The sequence below is a fragment of the Ursus americanus genome, chromosome 8 (assembly GCF_024610735.1).
Source record: "Ursus americanus isolate L20-20 chromosome 8, mUrsAme1.1.p, whole genome shotgun sequence".
Lineage (NCBI taxonomy): Eukaryota > Metazoa > Chordata > Mammalia > Carnivora > Ursidae > Ursus > Ursus americanus.
The window spans coordinates 50,066,123-50,087,228 of NC_142134.1; the positions used below are offsets into that span (position 1 = coordinate 50,066,123).

At 46.0% G+C, this 21,106-nt stretch overlaps 1 protein-coding gene across 1 annotated transcript in view; it reads left to right on the forward strand.

The window, feature by feature from the left end:
- BEND4 (BEN domain containing 4) overlaps positions 1-21,106 on the forward strand; it is a 35,282-nt gene that overhangs the window by 7,096 nt on the left and 7,080 nt on the right. Inside the window, exons 2-4 of the mRNA XM_045815980.2 lie at positions 758-1,324; positions 12,090-12,181; positions 18,026-18,266. Of these exons, the coding sequence (XP_045671936.1) occupies positions 758-1,324; positions 12,090-12,181; positions 18,026-18,266 (900 nt within the window). The remainder of the gene's footprint in view (positions 1-757; positions 1,325-12,089; positions 12,182-18,025; positions 18,267-21,106) is intronic.

Here is a 21,106-nt window from a genome sequence, read left to right on the forward strand (position 1 = left end):
CGCTCTTGACACATGCCATTTTAAGAGACTTGGCAATCTAATGGAAGAGGCTCTAAGAAGAGGCACTACTGCTTTTCACATGATACTTACATAGATTGGCCTAAACATTGGCCTTGACAAGAAATCCAAGTTCACAGATAATGAAAAGAAAGCATAGTGAACACAGATGTCGGATAACACAGTTTTGCTTTCGGGCTCATCATCATGTGCCTTATAGGCCACTCTTTGTTTTACCTTAGATGTCTAGTGAGCTCTTCAAAAGGACTTATCTTTCTTCTCCAGTTTGCATCTGGGAGCAACGTACTCTCGGCAGGGATTGTATCAGCTGATTAATAGCAAGGGCATGAGGGCACTCCAGAAATAGAAGTAATGATTGCTGTAAGCCCTCCTATCAATGAGGAATTGAGTCTGCAGTGGCTGGCTCGATTCATTAGAGTAAAGGATATTAATGAAGCCAAAGGTGTGAGTTCAGACCTGTGCAGGCCAGTTAATGTCACAGCGAGGGAAATTTCTATACGGTGCCCAAAGTCACAGTCCAGCCATTTCCCAGAGTGAGGGGGTGGGGGCAAGTCTGCAGGCACCCCTCTGGTCACAGAATGACAGGAAGCTAATGCATCCTACCCTGTCACCTCAGTTTGGGATGGAGAGTAGAAATACATATTTTTAACATTTTTGAATGTTAAGCTCAACATTGAGGACCTCACTTATCCCTTGTCTTTGGCTATCCGTCTCTGATGTGTCTTTTCATGTGTTTCAGAGAGTCGAATGATCTTGGATGCCTTTGCCCAGCAATGCAGTCGAGTTCTTAGTCTCTTAAATTGTGGAGGAAAGCTTCTGGACTCCAACCATTCCCAATCCATGATTTCTTGCGTAAAGCAGGAAGGCTCGAGTTATACTGAAAGACAAGAGCAGTGTCCCATTGGGAAAGGGGTCCACAGTCAGACCTCAGATAACGTAGACGTAGACATGCAATATATGCAAAGGAAACAACAGACTTCTGCCTTTCTGAGGGTTTTCACTGACTCCCTACAAAATTACCTGCTCTCGGGGAGCTTCCCGACTCCAAACACCTCATCGGTCAGTGAGTACGGCCACCTGGCCGACGTGGATCCTCTGTCAGCCTCCCCCGTGCATACACTAGGTGGCTGGACCTCCCCGGCGACCTCCGAATCCCACGGGCACCCATCCTCTTCTACACTGCCGGAGGAGGAGGAGGAGGAGGAAGAGGAAGGCTACTGTCCAAGATGCCAAGAGCTGGAGCAGGAGGTTATTTCGCTGCAACAAGAAAATGAAGAGCTCCGGCGGAAATTAGAGAGCATCCCAGGTACCGTGCCGTTTTCCTTGCAAGCCACCTGCAGATCCTTCCTTTCCGTTGTCTCAGCTCTGTGTGTGTGTACGAATGCATGTGTGTGGATGTATCTATTCTTCCGTTTGGGCCAACAAGGGAGAAAGGTTGGGGAAAATAGGCATGCCCACAGGGTGGCCTTCTCCTTCCAGTGTCAAACGGAAATTTCAGGATGAACTACTGGCCTTGTCCTGTCTATGTTTAAGTCGGGTATAGACCTAAAGATCACCGTCCTGTATATGTCTATCCATATAAAAGTGATTCCAGACTTCGGTGAAGATTGCAGTAGGCCCAGCGCCATGAGCCTGAGTTTTTGTCAAAAAGCGGCCCTCTTTTTTAAAAGTGGCTTTTGTATTTTTAAAGACTTCGCTATATGTGTTTTATTAGTAAGAGAGTAAGGTGGAATGATGCTTTCAGAGGGGGGATGTGAGTAGTACTGAACAAGTGGTCTCTTCTGTTCCGTTAATTTCTTGCCATTCTTAAGTTTCAACGGGCATAGTCTCTCTTTAGCATGCAGGCTCCCCCTTAAAGTTAATAAGCAACTGTAAACTGAAAGGAATAGATCAAAGACAGACCAGTAATTAAGCTGATCCCAAACTATTTGTGCCCCCTGGCAAAGCAGGCATTTCCTGCCTCTTAGAGACACTAGATTTGTGGAGTAGTAAAGTCATTTTTATGGCAAGATCTTCTCTGGGTTGCAAAGCCATTTTTTTACTATTTAAAAAGGTACCGATTTTGCTTATATCTTTGAATTCACTCCTGCATGTCTGTGACTTATAAAAGATAGTAAAATCAATAGCTAGAACAGTATCTTCAAACCCTTTTAAATGCAACCCATTGATACAAATTTTTGAGCATGTATCCAATGTACACAATTATTGGTTAATTACATGCATGTCCTACTATACTAATATGTTCAAAATAAATATATAACACATTCAAATTTTTTAAGACAGATACAGAAATAAAAAGTTCATTCTTTTCCTAACTCCGTGTCTTTCGAAACACCCAATTTGGCAGCTGACTTTTTTAAAAAGAAGGAAATATTGAAGAATACTACCCACTTGTTTATTAGCTCACATACGAAACAAAAACAAAAGCAAGTGTTAAGAATTGCCAAATCAGAAATTTATTTTCCTTCCGTCCTTTCATTTAAAAGCATTCGCCAAATAGACCTGAGGTTTGGTTCCCACTATTTTGGAATTAGATTTAGTGAAGTTGTGTTGTGGGGAAGAAGCAAGAGGTGAAGTAAATCCTTTCTCTCCCTTTGCAGTTGAGCTGTGGGGTTAAAGGTCGTGGTGTCTTCCCAAGCCAGGCAGGCAGCCAGTGCAGAAGACAGAACTCAGTGCAGCGGAACCAGAGCTCTACTGGGTTCTCCTAAGTCTGAGAGAGGGCTGCAGCTAACACGCTGTGGGATTTTACAGCTTTCACAGTTCCATAAATTATGGTTGATTAACTTGGAGTTTCATCCCCAAAGGAATATTTTCCATCTTGCTCCCCATCCTCCTCTTTCCCTGGGGGAGAAAATAGTGTCCTGGAGATGAGCGAATTTTAGATACTTATATCAGCCATTCAGAACTGTGGCTAAGAGTTTCAGAGTGCAAGGACAGGTAACACAAATGTCCAGAGTAGTATTGTCTAAGTCCCAGTCCTAAATGCTTGTCCTTGGCAAATACCAAATAAATTTGGGATTTAGTCCTCCTCCCATTTCCGAATCTGTACCAGGTGAAATGTCTGTGTCACGAATAACTCATCTCTGACCTGCCGCTAATCACCGTCTCTGTTTCCCAGAAAGACAAAAATGCTGCAATTTCTTGAACCTTCTAGATGGTCCAATATTGAATGATACTTGTTGAAATTAGGCTGTGATCACCATTGTTAGGGTTAACAGTCCAGCCCTGTTGACAGCCACCTCCATGAACTTGAGTCAGAAGCCATTTTGCATGGAGAACCATGATTACTGTAAATAATCCATCCTGAAACCCAGCTATATAAACAAAAATCAATTTGTCCAGGCGCCTGGGTGGCTCAGTTGGTTAAGTGTCTGCCTTCGACTCAGGTCATGATCTCAAGGTCCCAGGGTCGAGCCCCATGTCTGGCTCCCTGCTCAGCAGGGAGTCTGCTTCCCCCTCTCTCTCTGCCCCTCGTGCATGCACTCTTCTTCTCTCTCTCCCTCAAATAAATAAAATCTTTATAAAAAGAAAAAAAAAGAAAAAATCAGTTTGTCAGTTATGAACAGAAAAAAATTAGTGTAAAATTCAAGAAAGATTAGCTTATTTAAGGGGTGCCTGGGCGGCTCTGTCAGTTAAGTGTGTAACTCTTCATTTCGGCTCAGGTCATGATCCCAGGGTTGTGAGATTGAGTCCCATGTCAGGCTCTATGCTGGACGTGGAGTCTGCTTGAGGTTCTCTCTCTCCCCCGTTCCTCCTCCCCTTCCCCGTGTGCACACACACTCACTCTCTAAAAAAAAAAAAAAAAAAGTTTATTTGTGATGACTTAACACATGTACTCATTACATAGGGACGCTGTAGCGTTGGCCATCCAGTTGATCGTGTCACTTACAATGAAAACCTGAAGCAAAAGAAGGCATCACTGTCCCTTTGCCCACACTGCCCAAACTCCCTCTTTGGCTAAACAACAAACCAGATTATGGGTGATCACCTCAGTGTGATCTGCCTTCAGCTCAGGTCATGATTTCAGGGTCCTGGGATCAAGCCCCACATCGGGCTCCCTGCTCAGTGGGGAGCCTGCTTCTCCCTCTCCCTCTGCATCTCCCCTTGCTTGTGCACTCATGCTCTCTCTTTTTCTCTCAGTCTGTCAAATAAAATCTTTAAAATAAATAAAATAAGCAGGCCACAGAAGGAAATATTTTGATCAGGAATATGAAAAGTTGAGACATTATTAAAAGAAGGGAAATGTTGGGAGACATCTCACTGGAGAGGGTGTCAGGTTAGAGCTGGCACACTTGTTTAGAAAGCTTAGGGTCAGCACGAGGCGAGAGAACTCATAAGGGAGGTTGGATATAAAATACCATATGCCATCTAATTTAAGACCTCGTTGAATGCAAGACACACCGATTCTATATTCCACTAAGAAAGAAGAAGAAGACACTACGAAACATAATTGCCCCTTAGAATTCCCTTTGTACAAGCAAATATGAAAAAATGTGGGTCTTAGAATCATGATATATGGTAATTTTAGAAAATACCTTCCAAAGTAAGATAATTATGACCTGTTAAAAATACCTTGAGACATTCCAAGTGCCAAATATACAGAAATATACTACTGACATTCTTAAAGGACTTTCTACTTTTTAAAAAGCACGTTTATAATTTCTCAATTTATCTTCATAACTCTGAACAAGTATTAATATTCCCAGTTTATAGGCAAAGAGGTTGAAAACAGGACAGGCAAAGTCTGTGGCAGAGCTAGAATTATAATCCAAGCCTCTTGATTCTAGATCTAGTTTATTACCCCTTTTCACCCTCAAAATACAGTCGATTCTCACAATTCATTGTAGTTACCTTCTATAAAGTCACGTTCGACACTGAATCCCAAAGTGTCCCCCCAGGGGAAATACAGAGCTGGGCTTCTGAGGATCTCAGGTCACATTTTTATCAACCGGTCAATGCACATTTATGTATGGTTTTGTTTAGAGAGACCTTATTTAATATATAGTGTTGTTGGATTGACACTGACCTCGCAGCCAGCAGCGCTGTAACTCCTGCTGAAGGAAGCTTATCTAAGACCTGTTGTCTCGCTGAGGCTCGTCACGGCCTTCCTGCGTCTAGGAGCACTAGACAGCCCTTCCGTTCTGCGTTCAGGGTCCCCTTGAAACAGCGAAATCACCAAAACAAAACTATGAAAACGTGGCCCATGGAAAGAACACCTGCTACAGCGCGAGGGCTGAAACAAGCAGGCGCGGCGTTCCCTTGTTCCACCTCAGCGGAGTGTGTGCATCGGGCCGCTGGGATTTTCGGTGACCCGCAGAAGTCCGCAGGTGCCTGCCAGAGCCCCACACGCGTGGGCCTGACAGTCACAAATACACGGCAGCAAGTTGGCAAATTGGAAAACGTGGAATCTGCAAATAATGAGGATTGACTGCACTCATTCGAGGGTACAAACCAGAAAACTCACCTTGGATCGTGCGGCTCTGACCCTGTCAGCCCACAGGGGTCATTTCCTAAGGATTTTAAAAGATAGATCAGGAATGTCAAGTTTGTGGGTAACTAATTTTGCAACAGCTAAAAGCCCTTGGAGGGAAAGCGGTGTAGCCGCGCTGGGGCCCTCTCTCCAGCCCCGCTCACACACGCCCACAAGTGCCTGTGGGGAAATGTTCAGGGCGGCTTCGGATCCTCAGAAGCATAGGGACCACCTGTAGTGTGGGGGTTCTAAACAGGAGGAAGACCCGTGAATATATTCTGAGTAAGAACTTGGAGCAAATGATAGGAAGAGGAGTACAGGATCGAGTTCTTTTCACTAGAAATTGGTAGAAGTCCGCACAACTCTTGCTGTGGCCATGAGATCGAGGGAGGTAGGGCAACGTGTGGTGAAAGAGAATGGGTTTGGATTTCTGCTTCTGCTATTTGTGATTTTTGGCAAGTCACTTAACCATTCTGAGCCTCAGTTTCTTCTGACCTCAGTGAGGTTAATAATACTGTTGGAAGTACTAAGTTCACCAGGTAGCATCTGAGTGCCTCCCAGGTCGGCCAGTAAGTGCTCAATAAATAGCAACTTTAAGGAACAGAGAGAGGGAAACTGTCCTGCGCCTAGTAATACGGAATTCTTAAGTGGTTTTCTTAGATTGTAAGTAGTCTTACCGTGTAAAGAGGTCAGCACGCAGGTAGCCAGGTTAGCAAGCTCAGATCCAGCCATAACGCTTAACATGTCACATCAGCCTCCTTCTGGACTCCACCTCTCAGATGCCTGTCACTTTGGGTTCCTCCTCTCCACTGTTTTCATCCGGGCCTATCTCAGCAATGACGTTTGCAGTAGCCGCTCACCTCCTCCCAGACTCCAGCCTCCCCACTGAAAAGCCCCAGATCAGCCGCTGCTGAAAAGCCTCTAAAGGCTTCACGTGGTCTATGAATTCCAGCACTGATCATGACACATGGGGCCCTTCACTACCTGAATGTTTTCCTGTCCGTTTTTGGAGATCTGAATCCCAGTTTCCGCCATATACCAAGTGTTCCAGCCCCAGGTGACAGTCGGTGATGCCTGAGCAGCCTGACACTGGCTTCTGGTCTTCCCTTACCTGCTGTTCCTTCCAGTTCAAGAACGTGTTCTCCTCTCCGCGCTTGAGAAACTCCTACTCATCCTTCAGTACCCAATTCAGGGGACACTCGCCTCTGTAACAAATTCTTCCCCCAGTTCCCAGAATTAACCACTCTCCATTGCACATCATGCCTACTTCTGTGAAAGTCCGTATCAGGGGAGGTCTTTGTATATTCGTTTTTACTCTTTCCATCTCTCCCGGGTGTCCTGATATGAGGAGAGGCAGGCCATGTAAGCTCTTTGAGGACAGAGATGAAACCACCTTCATCTGTGTGTCCCAAATCCGAGCCCAATGTCGGGTATGTTGGGGCATCTCCACGTGTCAGTGAAATTACACGGAGACAGGACATGGTCCTAATCACAAGCATGACCGTGCCTCTGTAAGGCTGAGTACTGGAAGCTCATCGTTTCTTTCTACTTATTTACAGTTCAGGAGCTTACACTTCACAGACACGATGTGAAAAGGACACTTATGGAGGATATAAGCTTGCAGATGGTATGGTCATCAGAGGACAGTAAATAATTTCAGTCTCCGTCTAAAATCATAGGTGGTGTATTTTGTGAGTCTTTAAGAACAATGATACAGCAAAGTAGATTCAATAATGCTAGAGAAACTCTGATCAAGATTTTAATGCTCTGCAGTGAAAATTAGGTACTCAAGACCCAAGCATCCCTAACGTGGGAAGAACACCGAATTGGAGCAGTTTTCCTGGGAAGAGCTTTACTTAATAGCTGCAACAACAGTCAGTTAAGTGACCTCCAAGGAATTCACTAGGCTCCTAGTCGTAAAATAAGACTCGCTTACACCGGGCAGTATTTACTGGGTGCTTTCTGCTCTACAGGCGTTGTTTCAGTCCTCACAGTGAGTGTAATGCAGCAGGTAATTACCCCCCATTTTGCAGATGAGGTAACAGAGGCTAAGAGAGTTGAGTAACTTCCCAGAACCACAGAGTTCCTAGAGCCAGAGAAGTACATGAGGGAGAAAAAAGCACCCAGGAATTACTTTAGGACCCATTTCCACAACTTTTTGTCTTCTAGTTGATAACATATTAGACCCAGTCTGTGTGGATTTGGTGAACTTCACCCTGACCATGACGACATCCAGCCATCCAGGCGAGGGGCCCTGTTTGTTTTTGAGAGCAGTACCTTGGTCTAGAGTCTCAGGTACGCAGTGGAGCATTTGTAACCGATTTCTCTCAGGCTTTACTGACACCAAAGATCTTACTAACTTTCTCACTCTACTCTTCCCAGGGTTCTCTGGTGCATTTTAAAATGCTATTACACAGGAGGGGGGGGTTATAATTACTGATAGCAGGGTAGATACTGGGGACATTTGGGGTACCTTTATGTTCTCACTTCCCTTTAACAGAAGTTTTTACAGTTTTTGGTTCCTCGGGTACTGTCTCATTAAACCTGCTAGGTGTATCTGCCTTTCTTTGGCGGAATGCGTACATGGATAAATGAAACCCGCCCGGTGGGTCTGGGGTGGTAGCTTCTCCATCGGCAAGAGGGACTTGCTTGATATTCAGAATGCGCATGAGGAGGCAATTAGACGTGGAGGCATCTGGGGCATAATTAGCTCCTCGAGGATCCCGCTGCTCTTTTGCTGGAAGCCCTGACCTCACTCTCTCTCCCTTGAAAGCCAGAGGACCAGTGTCTGCCCTGGCCTGCAGGAATCTTGCAGGAAGGACAGGCCCCTTGTTCCCTCTCTCCAGGGGCCCCGTGTGTTTACTAGGAAATCCCACAGCGTGTCCACAGGACAGCAGGGCAAGAGAACAGGAGGTTTTCCGTGATTTTCTTCTCGGGGCCCAGAGCTTCTCCCAGAAGGCAGCATGGTGTGGCTGTGGGTCAGGGTACTATCTTTCCTTCCACTTTCTTCCCTCTTGAATAGATATAACTCTCTCTACTTTCCACACAGACTTTATTTTTTTTCTCCAAAAATGTTTCATTTGCCTCTACAGCTTCCCATGTATAGATCTAGGCAACCCTCCGAAGAGTGCCAGTAGGGAGTGACGTTCCAAGTCTGTCCCCTCAGGGACATGCTCCAGCCCTGGGCCGGGTAGGGGCCTGGAGGCCTCTGCTTTGTGAGGGTCAGGGCAGGAGCGTGCCAGGGAAGGGCCAGGGAGGGGGTGACTCGGGGTCCCGTGCCACGCCCGGTGGCTGTTTCTGTTCTGTAACTCGCTAAATATGAGCTTTGTCTTGGCCTCCTGGCCATCATCCTTGTGCCCAGATATCAGCCTACAGGACCCACTTGCCCCTACAGCCAGTAAATGCATATGAAATTCCGTTGTCTTCCAACATCTGAATCAGCTGGCCTTGCTCATAGCTTAGCACTGCCGCCTAAATCCTGGGAGTGTAGAGAGTGGGAGAGCTGGCCTCCAGGCCTTCCCAGGGCTGTACCGACAACACTGAAGGTAATACAGAGCAAAGGAAGGCGAGGTGACAATTATGTCGATATTCTTCAGACAACTTTTAAATTGTTATTACACATGCCCACTGTAGAAATTTTTTAAAACTGGTTTTTACAAGGACTGTGGTAATAATAACTACCCTGATCCTACTGCTAAAATGTAATCGTTGTTTATTATTATTATTAACACTTTGGTCTATTTTTTTCCAATTTCTTTATGTACGTAATTATTCATGACATGGTTGAGGTCGTGTTGAATATTCAGTTTTGTAAGCATTTTAATGCTTCATTTAAACATTTTTTTCATAAACATATTTTTTTAAGATTTATTTGAGAGAGAGTGTGTGTGCGCAAGCAGGGGCAGGGAGAGAGGGAGGGAGAGAATTCTCAAGCAGACTCCCTGCTGAGCACGGAACCTGATGCGGGGCTTGATCTCTCAACCCTGAGATCATGACCTGAGCCGAAATCAAGAATCGCATGCTCAGGGGCGCCTGGGTGGCTCAGTCGTTAAGGGTCTGCCTTCGGCTCAGGGCGTGATCCCAGCGTTATGGGATCGAGCCCCACATCAGGCTCCTCTGCTGGGAGCCTGCTTCTTCCTCATCCACTCCCCCTGCTTGTGTTCCCTCTCTTGCTGGCTGTCTGTCTCTCTGTCAAGTAAATAAATAAAACCTTAAAAAAAAAAAAAAATCACACACTCAACCAGCTGAGCCACCCAGGCGCCCCTTCATAAACTTCTTCATGACTATAAAATATGGGTAAGGGATCAAAAGAAGTTTCACTCAAATCCTACAAAAGACGTTTCATTCAAATCCTAATCAGTCGATGAGTATCTGTAAATTTTACTGAAACTTCCCAACTAAATCCAGAATACCACCTTGCACGTGTCACTTGGCGAAGCAGCAGCGTGTGGACGGCTGCATTTGGTTCTAAGCACAAGCCACGAAGGACAAGGCACTGCTGTTGCAAGCTTCACGCTCAGCCCTGGGTGCAGGAGACCTAGACATAGCAGATAAATGGGGTCCCACAGGCCACAGAGCGAGTGAAAACCCAGAACTCAAGCAGCAGACAGTTTCCTGTCTCCATCAGCTTCTGCTTTTCCCCACAGTTGATGCCATTAACAGAAGATTCATTCTTGCTCTCTGTGGCTTCAGTAAAGTGGGTTAGACTTTTTTTTTCTAAATTTTTAAAATTTATATTCAATTAATTAACACATAATGTATTACTGGTTTCAGGGGTACAGGCCTGTGATTCATCGGTCTTATGGAACACCCAGTGCTCATGCACTCCCCAATGCCCATCACCCAGTTGCCCCATCCCTCTACCCTTCTCCCCTCCAGCAACCCTCAGTTTGTTTCCTGAGATTGAGTCTCTTATGGTTTGTCTCCCTCTCTAATTTCATCTTGTTTCATTTTTTCCTCTCTTCCCCTATGATACTCCACCTTGTTTCTCAATTTCCACATATCAGTGAGATCGCGCGATGATTGTCTTTCTCTGACTTATTTCACTTAGCATAATACTTTCTAGTTCCATCCACATCGTTGCAAATGGCAAGATTTCTTTTTTGATGGCTACATAATATTCCTCTGTGTGTGTGTGTGTGTGTGTGTGTGTGTGTACACGTGTACACACCACCTCTTCTTTATCCATTCCTCTGTCGATGGACATCTGGGCTCTTTCCATAGCTTGGCTACTGTGGACACTGCTGCTATAAACATTGGGGTACAGGTGCCCCTTCGGATCACTATATTTGTGTCTTTGGAGTAAATGTGGGTTAGACTTTTAATAGGCTGGTGAAATTAGAGGTATTTGACAGGTTTTATTGAACTTTGGTTTGACAAAAGGCCTGCTCCAAACTGATACATGTCTGCCTTCTTTTCGTTGACTTTGTGGTTGTTCAGCAAATGCTTCTCCAATTTGAAGACTGTATTCAAGGACTGTAAGACACAGGTCCAGAAGGATGGTTATTTAAGAAAATACTTTTTTTTTTGGCAAAAAAACCTCCTAAGCTACTTTTACTTGTTATCATTCATATTCTTCAAAAGGAGGTTGATGTACGTTTTGATTTGTTACGTTACAATGTGATGTCACCTAAAAAATCCAAAGCTTTTAGCAGTGTGGATAAATATGGTTACTTTCTGTTTGCTATTTTAAAAAAAAAAAAAATGAGAAAAACAAAGTGCAGAAGGCAGGCAGTGATACTTTAAATTTGGGGTTTAGGTTAAATATTTATTATTTTCTTTAATGTGACAAAAACAGTCTAAGAAAACCCACAGCTGAGACAGATAGTGGCAATAATTCCTATAAATTAGGTTATTAACTAAGCTACCAAGACCTTTAAAAGCAATTAGTTAATACTACTACTGAAAGGGCTCTAATATAAATCTTAAGATGTAGGAATTACTTATGCAGAGGTACAAAAAATGTCAAGGCTCCATGTTGGGTTAATATCTGTTCAGTTTTAATGTAATTATTAAATGAATCTATGAGATTAAGCCTCGGAAAATTAGTGCGACAGTTAACGAAAGACACAGTAACCAAATCTGCATTGGGCCGGGTTGGTAGGGGCTCCGGGCAGCTGTATGCACATGGGGAAGCAGGCTTACACTGCATGGCATTCCTGCTTCCTGCAGAACTAGGAATGAATCTGTTGTTTAAAACGAGCATTATCGATTTAAAACTGGTGAAACATTATTTTGCGGTACCTTGATTTTTAAAAGCATCTTTGGGCGCTAATGTTACAACTTGAGTCAAAGAAAACACGATAATATCTCTTCATTGATCATTATCGTTGACCCAAATTCATCTTAGAGTGAGTATGACTTGAAAGTTTTCAGTGAATTGTGCTGAGCCCTAAAAATTCTCCCCAAACCATAGCATCTGTTCTGTATTTGCAAACTGAAATAACTACGGATGTCAAAAGAAAGAAGATGCTATTTCCTTTAGAAAATAAGTCTTTTTTTTTTTTAGAAGTTTACATCAAAACTCTTTTTAAACGTTAGAGATTTTCATTTTCTTGTCACAGGGTAGCTCATCTGTAATCCTTGCGTTTCTTGCACGCAGTGCCCTGCCAGACCGTCTTGGATTACCTGAAGACAGTCCTGCAGCACCACAACCAGCTCCTGGTCCCTCAGCCCGCCGAGCAGCCCACCGAGGTAGGTTTCCAGCAGGAGGGTAGACGTGGTTCTGTTTGGAACTTCCCGAAGACGAAGCTTCCCGATAGTGTGGGCGGATACCCCAGAGCAGATTGGCTAGCAAGACACAGCCCTGACTCCCTGAGGCTTGTGGCTCTTCCTGCCTGTGCGTGGACACACCGGAGGAAGAGCGGCAGTATCCAGACCCAGCAGGACTCAGCGCTGCACGCAGAGAGGGGGAGATACAGAAACAGCGGTGCAGATAGCGGAGGCCAGGCTCGCGGCGTTCTTTTGGGAGAGGGGCTGAAATGGAGACACCGACCTGCCCTTCTCTGGCAGAGCCAGGGTTCCAGAAAGCCCCTTGCTCTCAGGCACCTCCCACACCGAGTGAGCTTCTCGAGTGTTAGGTGGACGTGTTCCAGACCCTGGGGCTCCAGAACGTTTCTTCCTCTGGACTAGAAGCAGCCACCGTCTCTTCCAAAGTGCAGGACAGATGGTCTGTTCTGCTGGGAAGGGTAGGTCCGTGGAAATACGGCACATTTTTACAAGATTCTCAAGGCTCAGTTTTCAATATGTGTTACTTTTTTCTTATGGATTTTGGAACCTAAATCCAGTAGAAGAAGAAGCAATTGCTGGGGTTAGAAATGTCTTGGATCGATAACAGTAGATAAGTTCTTTTCACGTAGTTAAGTTTCCTTCACTCAGCAAGGTGAGCTGTTCATGCCGGTGGCGGTAGGCCCTGACCCTCTCTCTCCTATCTCGTCCTCACACATCCTTCGACACTCCCTGCGTCTAGTTAAAATCATCTCGAGGCTCCATGCTCGTGCGCACCGTGTCAGAGATCCAGCTGTGCCCCTGCCCTTGCCACCCTGACCCCAGGCCTCGCTGCTGAAGAAATACGAGAACACATTCCTTTCCACGTTTCAGCACGTAAGAGAGACCAGAGGGTGGAAAAGGTAGAGGCAGTCTTGTGCACATTGAAACTCTCACCTCTGGGTGTAGCGTGAGACCGTTTGGTGGGCACTCGCTTCCCCTGAAGCTTGGAGAAGCTACTTCAGAGAGCTCTGCTCCTTCCCTCCAGGCCCTATCCCTGGCCCCACCATGCTCCCTCCTGAGTTCAGCAAAAAAGTAAGTGATACCAAGTTGAACTCAATCCAGTGAATTTGACTTCTACCTTCCTGCACACCTGGCGCCCTCACCCAGGAAGCAGGGCCCCTCCCTCTGGCCGGCACCACCCATTCACATCTGTTCTTTCACCTCCGCTGCCCCCGCTTCTAGAACTCCAAGCCATCAGTCATTCCTTGTCTTGTGCATGGAGGTGCTGGGTCCGACACACTCAGGTCTCCCCACCCGAAAACAGGCCTGCTTTGATGCTCCCTCTGTCCCTCCATCATCATTTTTCTTTCTCCTTCCATCTCCAGCACAGCCTCTGTCAGCACATCACTCTGCTCCGAGATGCGTCTGGCTCCGTGAAGGGGGACACAGGTCTCATCCCACGCACGTCCCCAGTGCCTGTTGTTGAAGGCACTTCCAGAACAGTGACCTCATTTTTCTTAGGGATTAAACACTTGAAAGACTGGTCTGTGTTTGTTACTCCAGTCTTAGTTTCTACTTGCTTTCTCCGCCCCCCAACCCCCACGGCTGCACCTCCACTGCCTCCCAGAGTCCTCTGCCTGTGGCCCTGGTGACTTTACCAACTGTGCAGTTCGGGGGCACTTCCTCCAGCCCTGGTCCTCCCCAGGACCTCACCCTCGTCCTCCATGCTCTCTCTTGGCCTCAGTGTCAGGACTGTCTCCTGGCTCCCTGTCCTTTTCTTCTGTTGTAAGGAGTTTTGCATCCGCTGTTGTCCAGAGTGTCAGCCTTCATCCCCTTCCCTCACCGACCACTGCCCTTCTCCGCCCAGTTATGTGCTTTCTCTGAACACCAGCTACATGCAGGTTAACAAGTCCCAAATCGAGATCTGGGCTACCAGTCCCCAACTCCCAGCCACAGTGCCCAACTGCCTGACCAACAGTGGAATGCCCTTGTAACCTCGAACTCGGCACGGCCTCTGAATACCCATCCCTACCCCAGTTTTTTCTCCAGAGAAATTTCTGAGGCATCACGGACTCCTCCTCCTTCCTGGTTCCTGACATCTGCGTAGTCTCTCCTCTCTCTACCTCCTTCCTCACACTTTGTACCTGGACTGTTAAATGGATTCTTCTTTCTCCACACTGGAAGGTTAATTTTCTAAATTAAATATTCAAAAGGAATGTCACATGCTTAAAATCCTTTCATTGCTCCCTAGAATAGGGCCCACATTTCTGAACTTGACATTTCTATTGTACAAAAAAAAAGCACTTCCGAAAGCCCACTTCCTCCAAGAAGCTGTCCCTGGTTGCCACACCTTCTCTGTGCTCACAGAGCACATTGTTCCTAACAGTAATTCAGAAGTTACTTAAATAGTAATGCATACATAGGTCTTCCATTTATTTGTGAGTCTGTGAATACATTAAATGAATGCTGTTCATTTTGGTTTTTTCAAAGTGACTCATAGATTAGTTTAATAACTTGTTGGTGGCTAATTGAAGAGAGTATGCGTTCAGAATTCTATAAAAACATAAAAATAGGGGACATATCTACATTTCCTCTAGATGGGAATATTTAAACTTTTATTACCCATCATCATCATTATTATGCTATTTTTACTGTCATTTCAGGCACATGGGCATTTTCTCATTAGTAGTATTGATCACATTTTATTTCTATTAACTACGCTAAAATAATGTGGTAAATCTCATCCATAACACAGAGAGCATTTGAGTTGTTTGAGGCTGTAAATGACTTTCTTCTTTCTTTTCCTTTTTCTTGAAGAAAATTACCTCCAAATGGCATTTCTACACTTAGGAGAGCTTCGTTTTATGGAGAGCTATTGAGCTCTTCTGTATAAGTGGATTCTTTTTAAGGATTCGAGAAAGCTCCTTCCTTAGGCTGTGAGCTCCGTCATCTCAGGCACCTCTCATCTTGAAACAGACTCAACTCTGGTCTTAGGGGCAAGCTCTGAATTCAGGGACCAGGTTCCCAGCTCTGCTTTTGCCTTGTGAGACCTTGAAAAGGATTTAACATCCTTGGCCAAACTGCTGTGGGAAGCCTGGCTTGCCCGATGAGCTCAGATACCCAAGGGAAAGCTATTTCTAAAACTTGCACAACATTAAGGGAGCCTGAGTGGCTCAGTCAGTTAAGCATCTGCCTTCAACTCAGGTCATGATCCCGGGGTCCTGGGATCAGCCCCCAAGTCAGGCTCCCTGCTCATCGGGGAGCCTGCTTCTCCCTCTCCCCCTCCCCCTGCTTGTGCGCACTCTCTCTCTTGCTCTCTCTTGCTCTCTCCCTCTCTCAAATAAATAAAATCTTAAAAAAATACATGCACAACATTAAATAAATAGAAGGTTTAACAACCAGCTGCTCAGTCTCCTTTTCTAAGGCTGACAGGTGTACTTACAAGAACCATAACTGAGAGCGTGGTCTTAAATTAAGGATTGGCGGAAGCTCTCTCCCCAGTACCCACTTTATAATGGCCCCTCGTCTTTGTTGCTCTTCTTGAAGTTCTCTAACTTTGCCAATTAATATTCATCAGAAGCTCTTCAAAGGTCCCAGGGCCGCAGCCATTTAAAAAAAAGAAGGGAAAGAAAAAAGAACTGTTCATTGTAGCCGCCATTATCGAGTGTGTGCTTGGTGCCCCCCACGCTGGTGTCTACGGCAGTGGTCGTTCGACAAATGCTTACTGCACCTACTGTGTGTCGGACGCTGTTCTCACGCTAAGCAGAGCATCAAGTAAAGCCGATTGAAAACCCCAGCCCTCGTGGGCTTATCTCCAGGTGGGGAGAGGGGTGGTTTCCTCACCACAGAGCTGCAAGCTGGGACCGTTCTCCTTACCTGGGCAGACAGGGCCGCAGTGTAGATGTGAGTCACCTGGCGGAGGCCCGCGCCCAGCCCAGCTCTGCGGCAGCACCTGTGAGGGGCCGGGGCTGCCGGGAGCGTGGGGTCACTGGCTCAGGAGATGGTGACAGTTATTAATTTTCTCGTACAGAAATACTCTTGACACAATTTGTGGTCTGAGGCAACCAGCCCTGGATGCCAGCTTCCCCAGGCCCCACCCGGCTGTCCTGAGGACCGAGGGCTCAACGAGTCAAAACCCCCCTAACCCCTTCCTTCCCTGTGCGTGGGAAGCACAAGAATTCTCCTCCTTGCCGTCTACCTCCTCCTCCCTGCCGTGACCAGCTGTTCTTTATCTTTGGGAAGGACATCTCCATCTCATCTGAGAGTCACCTTGACTCCTCAGTGCCCCACAGCCTGGCTCACTGAATTGGTTGCCTGACCCCCTGGATTCCACATCTTTCCTCTTTGCTTCTCCATCTGGTCCACCACAGACTCCTGTCACCCACCCCCCACATGTGCACACCCTGACTCTCCCTTCCTGCCGGGAAACAGCAGCCTGGGCTGAGGGGCCCTTTGGAACCTCTGGGCTCTTGCCCGTCTTTTGACCATCAATAGCACCAGGGCCAAGCGCTGGTTTATGCCCCCATATACTCACATCTTAAACCCATGATAATTTAGGTCTTCCCATTTTACAAACAGGGAAGCTTTGGTTCAGCCAGTTGAAGTCACTTGCTCAAGAAACACAAATCCCGGAACCAAGATTCAGTTCAAACTGTTCTAAATTCAAAGCACAAACCACGCACCTCAACTGCGTCCCTTAAGAAGGAAACTGAGTCACATACTGCTAGTTGAAGGAAGTAGGAACACCGCGGTGATGCCTTCTCATGGGTGTGACTCCACGACCGCTCCAGAGCACAGGCTGGCTGCCTCTTTCCTGTTGGCTCCTGGGCCACTTGCCCTTTTCAGGGCTTCAACGACAGCACTTTTTGAAATAGAACCCTATCAGACCCAAACAGTGCCAAATTTATCACCTGTAGTAAATTTGCAGAGTTGTAAAACTGAATGAGTTTTCCTTCTTTATTTTGTACACCTTAATTACTGGGGAAGGAGTACATTAAAACCACGATCATGGGTTAATTAATTTGTCCTGGACTGTAGAATTTTATGGACGACTGGAACTAAAGTAATGGTTGTGTAGGTGGAATTGACTAAACCTGGCTTATAAATGTTACAGAAATTCCTGTAATTAGTCCCACTGCAGCTGTTGAGCCTGGGAATTTTATAGCAGACATAAATTAAGAAGATGAAAAGGAAGAAAAATTTTGAGTTGACATAATGGCATTTGCAGAAGCTATCATTTGAGGAAACCTGGTTTGCATTATTATTATTAATGGTGATTTTTGGGGGGTTTCACAATTCTCCCCTTTTCGAATTCACTTTTTAATGCCGTTTCCACGGTTAGGCAATGGCTATCAGGTGTTAGGTGAATTAAACACACGTAGTACCTTACAAAAATAGACCACCAGCATCATTTCTAAAAATACTCAACCGCCAACCAGAGGATGAAGAGACCTGTTTGATCACACTCTTCAAAGTCATTTTTGCATATTTTAATAGATTGAAAGGGAAAGTTACGGGCTATATTTAAATAGTGTTCCCTGTCATTGGATCTTGACACATTTTAACCTACCTGTTAAAATGCAAGTTATAAATAGCTCCTCTTTCAAAGGTGTTCATTATACCTCATTGGCTCTTGTTATAGAAAATGCAAATGTAATTTGAAAAGTGCCCGTTCTGAGTGCGCGCAATTACCCGTGCTCTTCAGTACCTGGGTCATTGTCCGCAGAGCCACTCGGTTACAAAGCATGTTTGCCTTTGACATGGAGATCGCCTTCGTGGCTGGCCGGCGGCTGGCTCAGTAGGTAACGAGAAAATACTTGGCTTTTCCAGGGAAGCAAGCAGCTGTTGAACAACTATCCTGTCTACATAACGAGCAAACAGTGGGACGAGGCTGTAAATTCTTCGAAGAAAGACGGGAGACGGCTCCTTCGATACCTCATCAGATTTGTTTTCACAACCGATGAGCTTAAGTACTCATGCGGCCTTGGGAAAAGGAAAAGGTCAGTGCAGTCAGGAGAGACAGGTCCTGAAAGACGCCCTCTGGATCCAGTTAAAGTAACATGCCTCCGAGGTACCGCATCCTTCCGCTCAGTGTCACCATCTGTGATCTCATTTCACCGCATTGGCTGTGGGTCCCCCGTGCAAGTGTTCAGCCTTTACTGTATTTTATAGGCTTCATGTGGCCCATCTACTTGGTATCGAGAAGTTCCTTAAAATTCTTCGTTTGCTTTAGCCTTGGCGTTCTCACTTAATGGCCCATAAGCATTGCATAGCACCTCATGTTTCACGCTTTAAATTCAGATTTTCTTTGCTGCCACAGAAGGCTACCTCCAGCAAAACTGGAGCATGGGGAAATGCACAGAGGAAGGGAAGATGCAGAATTTTTTAAAAATTAGGAAAATGAGATATCCCATTTCCATCTGCAGCCTGTGCCGCCCTCTCCCCGCCACCCCAGCTACTTTCTCCAGAGGACTTGCCCCCAACTGCTTAAATTTATTTAGAGTTAATTTTCCTTAAAATTGGGGTGCCTAAAGTATTTGTTGCCCAGTCAAACTTTATTCTGTTAGTTTTTTTAAAGTCTCTATATTAAAAACATTGCTTCAATAGTAACCATTTCCTCAGGATTAACAGCTGCTTACTTTGCAGCCGATCCACACTATGGTAGGGCCGGGCAGAGGATGAGAAGGAGGAGTCAAGAGGTGTATAGTTGATTCAGCAGGTGCAAGTAAACACAGACTTAGACAAGTAGAAGCATTCTAGTGCCAACAGGAACACTGTTCACACCTGAAAAATTGATACCCAAAAGCTCAAGTATTAACCTGTATAGTTCAATAGTAATTTTAGTGGTTGGAAAAACTTATTAGTAATTTACTCCAGAAAGGGATCAAAATATTTCCTGGCAAGGAGGTCACAGTGAAGAGACGTTATTACTGATAAGGCCTTGGTGTACAGAAGGGACACTCCAGCTCCCCTCCTGGGATGCCCACAGTGTTCTACATTAGTGTGCCTGAGGCACATGGAGATTTTGTTACAGCGGGAATTCCTCGGGCCCACCCCAAGCTTCCGATTTAGCAGGTGTGGAGTGGGAATGGGAGAGGCGTGCATTGCTGCTCGGCACAACCACCCCCAGGTGATTCTCGTGCAGGTGGCCCATGCCTGAGAAAACCACCTGGAATGAAAACACCTGTAACAACTAGGCACAGGTGCGCCAAGCACCCCCTGTTGGCCAGTCTGAAAATTCCACTTACTCACAGTGGGTGATAGAAAATTCCAGGGCCTGTCTTAGCAAACTAGCCATAGTTTCCTTTATTCCTCAACATCATCAGAGCTGACAGAGTTACTCACCAGGAGTAACAGAGGCGTTTGTGAGCTTGGGGCTCTCCTGGGAACACTGTACTCCAAGAAGTTGCCCTGGGGCCTATAAGGGGGAGTCAGGACAAGGGGCCTCACATTGTATCCCTTCCCAGAAATTCTTATTCAACATTTTACATTCTAAGCAGCAAGTGAGTGAAACTGAGGCATTAGCATACATCCCAAAGCCCTCGTGCCTTGCCCTGAGAACGTTGCCTGACCCTCTGTGACACTGACACAGTCCAGGTTGGCTAAACAGAATCCATATCCTCCAGCTCATGCCTCACCTGGCGCTACACCCACAGGCTTCTACCCTGCCGTGGGGCGGAGAAGACAGAGGCAAACAACGGTGATTGTGTCAGGGGCAGCTGATCAGAACAGTTACATGCTTGTCCCAAAAGCTGAACTCCTTGGGCCTTCCTGTGACCCAGATGAGATTCCTTTCATAAAGGCTTAGACCTGGTGACTCCCGGGGTGGATGTCCGTGTTGGGTGAGCAAGATTAGAACAGCCAAGGAAACCTTGGACCACTGGACACTTTAGTGATGGAAAACAGGGTGCTCTGGAATGGAACCAAACCCCAGCTGACCGCTCCTGAAGGTGGTTTGACCCTAGAGGGAAGAGGGCCTGTGAAGATGCGTCCTGTCTGTGTAACAGAATGAGCTTTTAGTAGTCTTTACTGATATTCGAGAAAGTCCTGTCTCCACAGTGGACACCGAGGAGAGAGTGGAGGTTGACAGGTGTCACAGAGCAGCACACTCTCAGAGCCACAGGGTCACAACGCCCCATCCATTAGCCTTTATTTCCTTGTGTTGATACGAGTGGGGGATCTAGATGGAGACGGAAACTACAAAAGTTATTGGATATTTACTGGTTACAGTAGGGATGCGAGGGGCACAGAAGAGGACTAGGGAGTTAGCCTCCAGTGGTTCCCAGGCCTGCACCCTAGACTACGCCGTCTGATCTGGCAGTTTTGCAGGATGAGTTGCTGAATAAACACTGCTCTTTCCCTTGAGTAAGGCAGCCGGGGCTGGGACTCTCCCCTCAGGCACAGAACTGGAGGGGATGCCTGCTTCTCTGCTAAGCTAGAGCCTGTACTGAGATGGGCACAGTTCATTTCCTGAGATTTGGGGGGTCCAAATACTTGCAAAGCATCAGCTACTCCTAAGGGCAAATAGGGCCAGGATTTCACACAGTCATTTCAGACAAATCCAGTCCTACAACCAGACCTGTTGTAGAGGGTGCAATGTTGGAGAAGAAACGGTGTGTAAATGACAGTCACCTTGGACTTTCAGTCAGCTGTGCAAAAATAACAGAGTTTGACTTAGAACTTTTTCCAAAATGCTCACTTCAGTTTACAAGTGTCCATATTAAAATAGCCAGGTAGGAGTTACGTATGTGCCCCGAGCCCCTGAGAAAACTGAAGAAAGGATGGTGTGAGCTCAACCCACAGGGAGGCCGAGTCTGTTTCATTGGAGTCTTAGTTACTTTTTATACATTCACCCTTGTAGGCATGCTGATTGCCTTCTGGTGAAATTAAATATTTAGAGGAAATCTCATT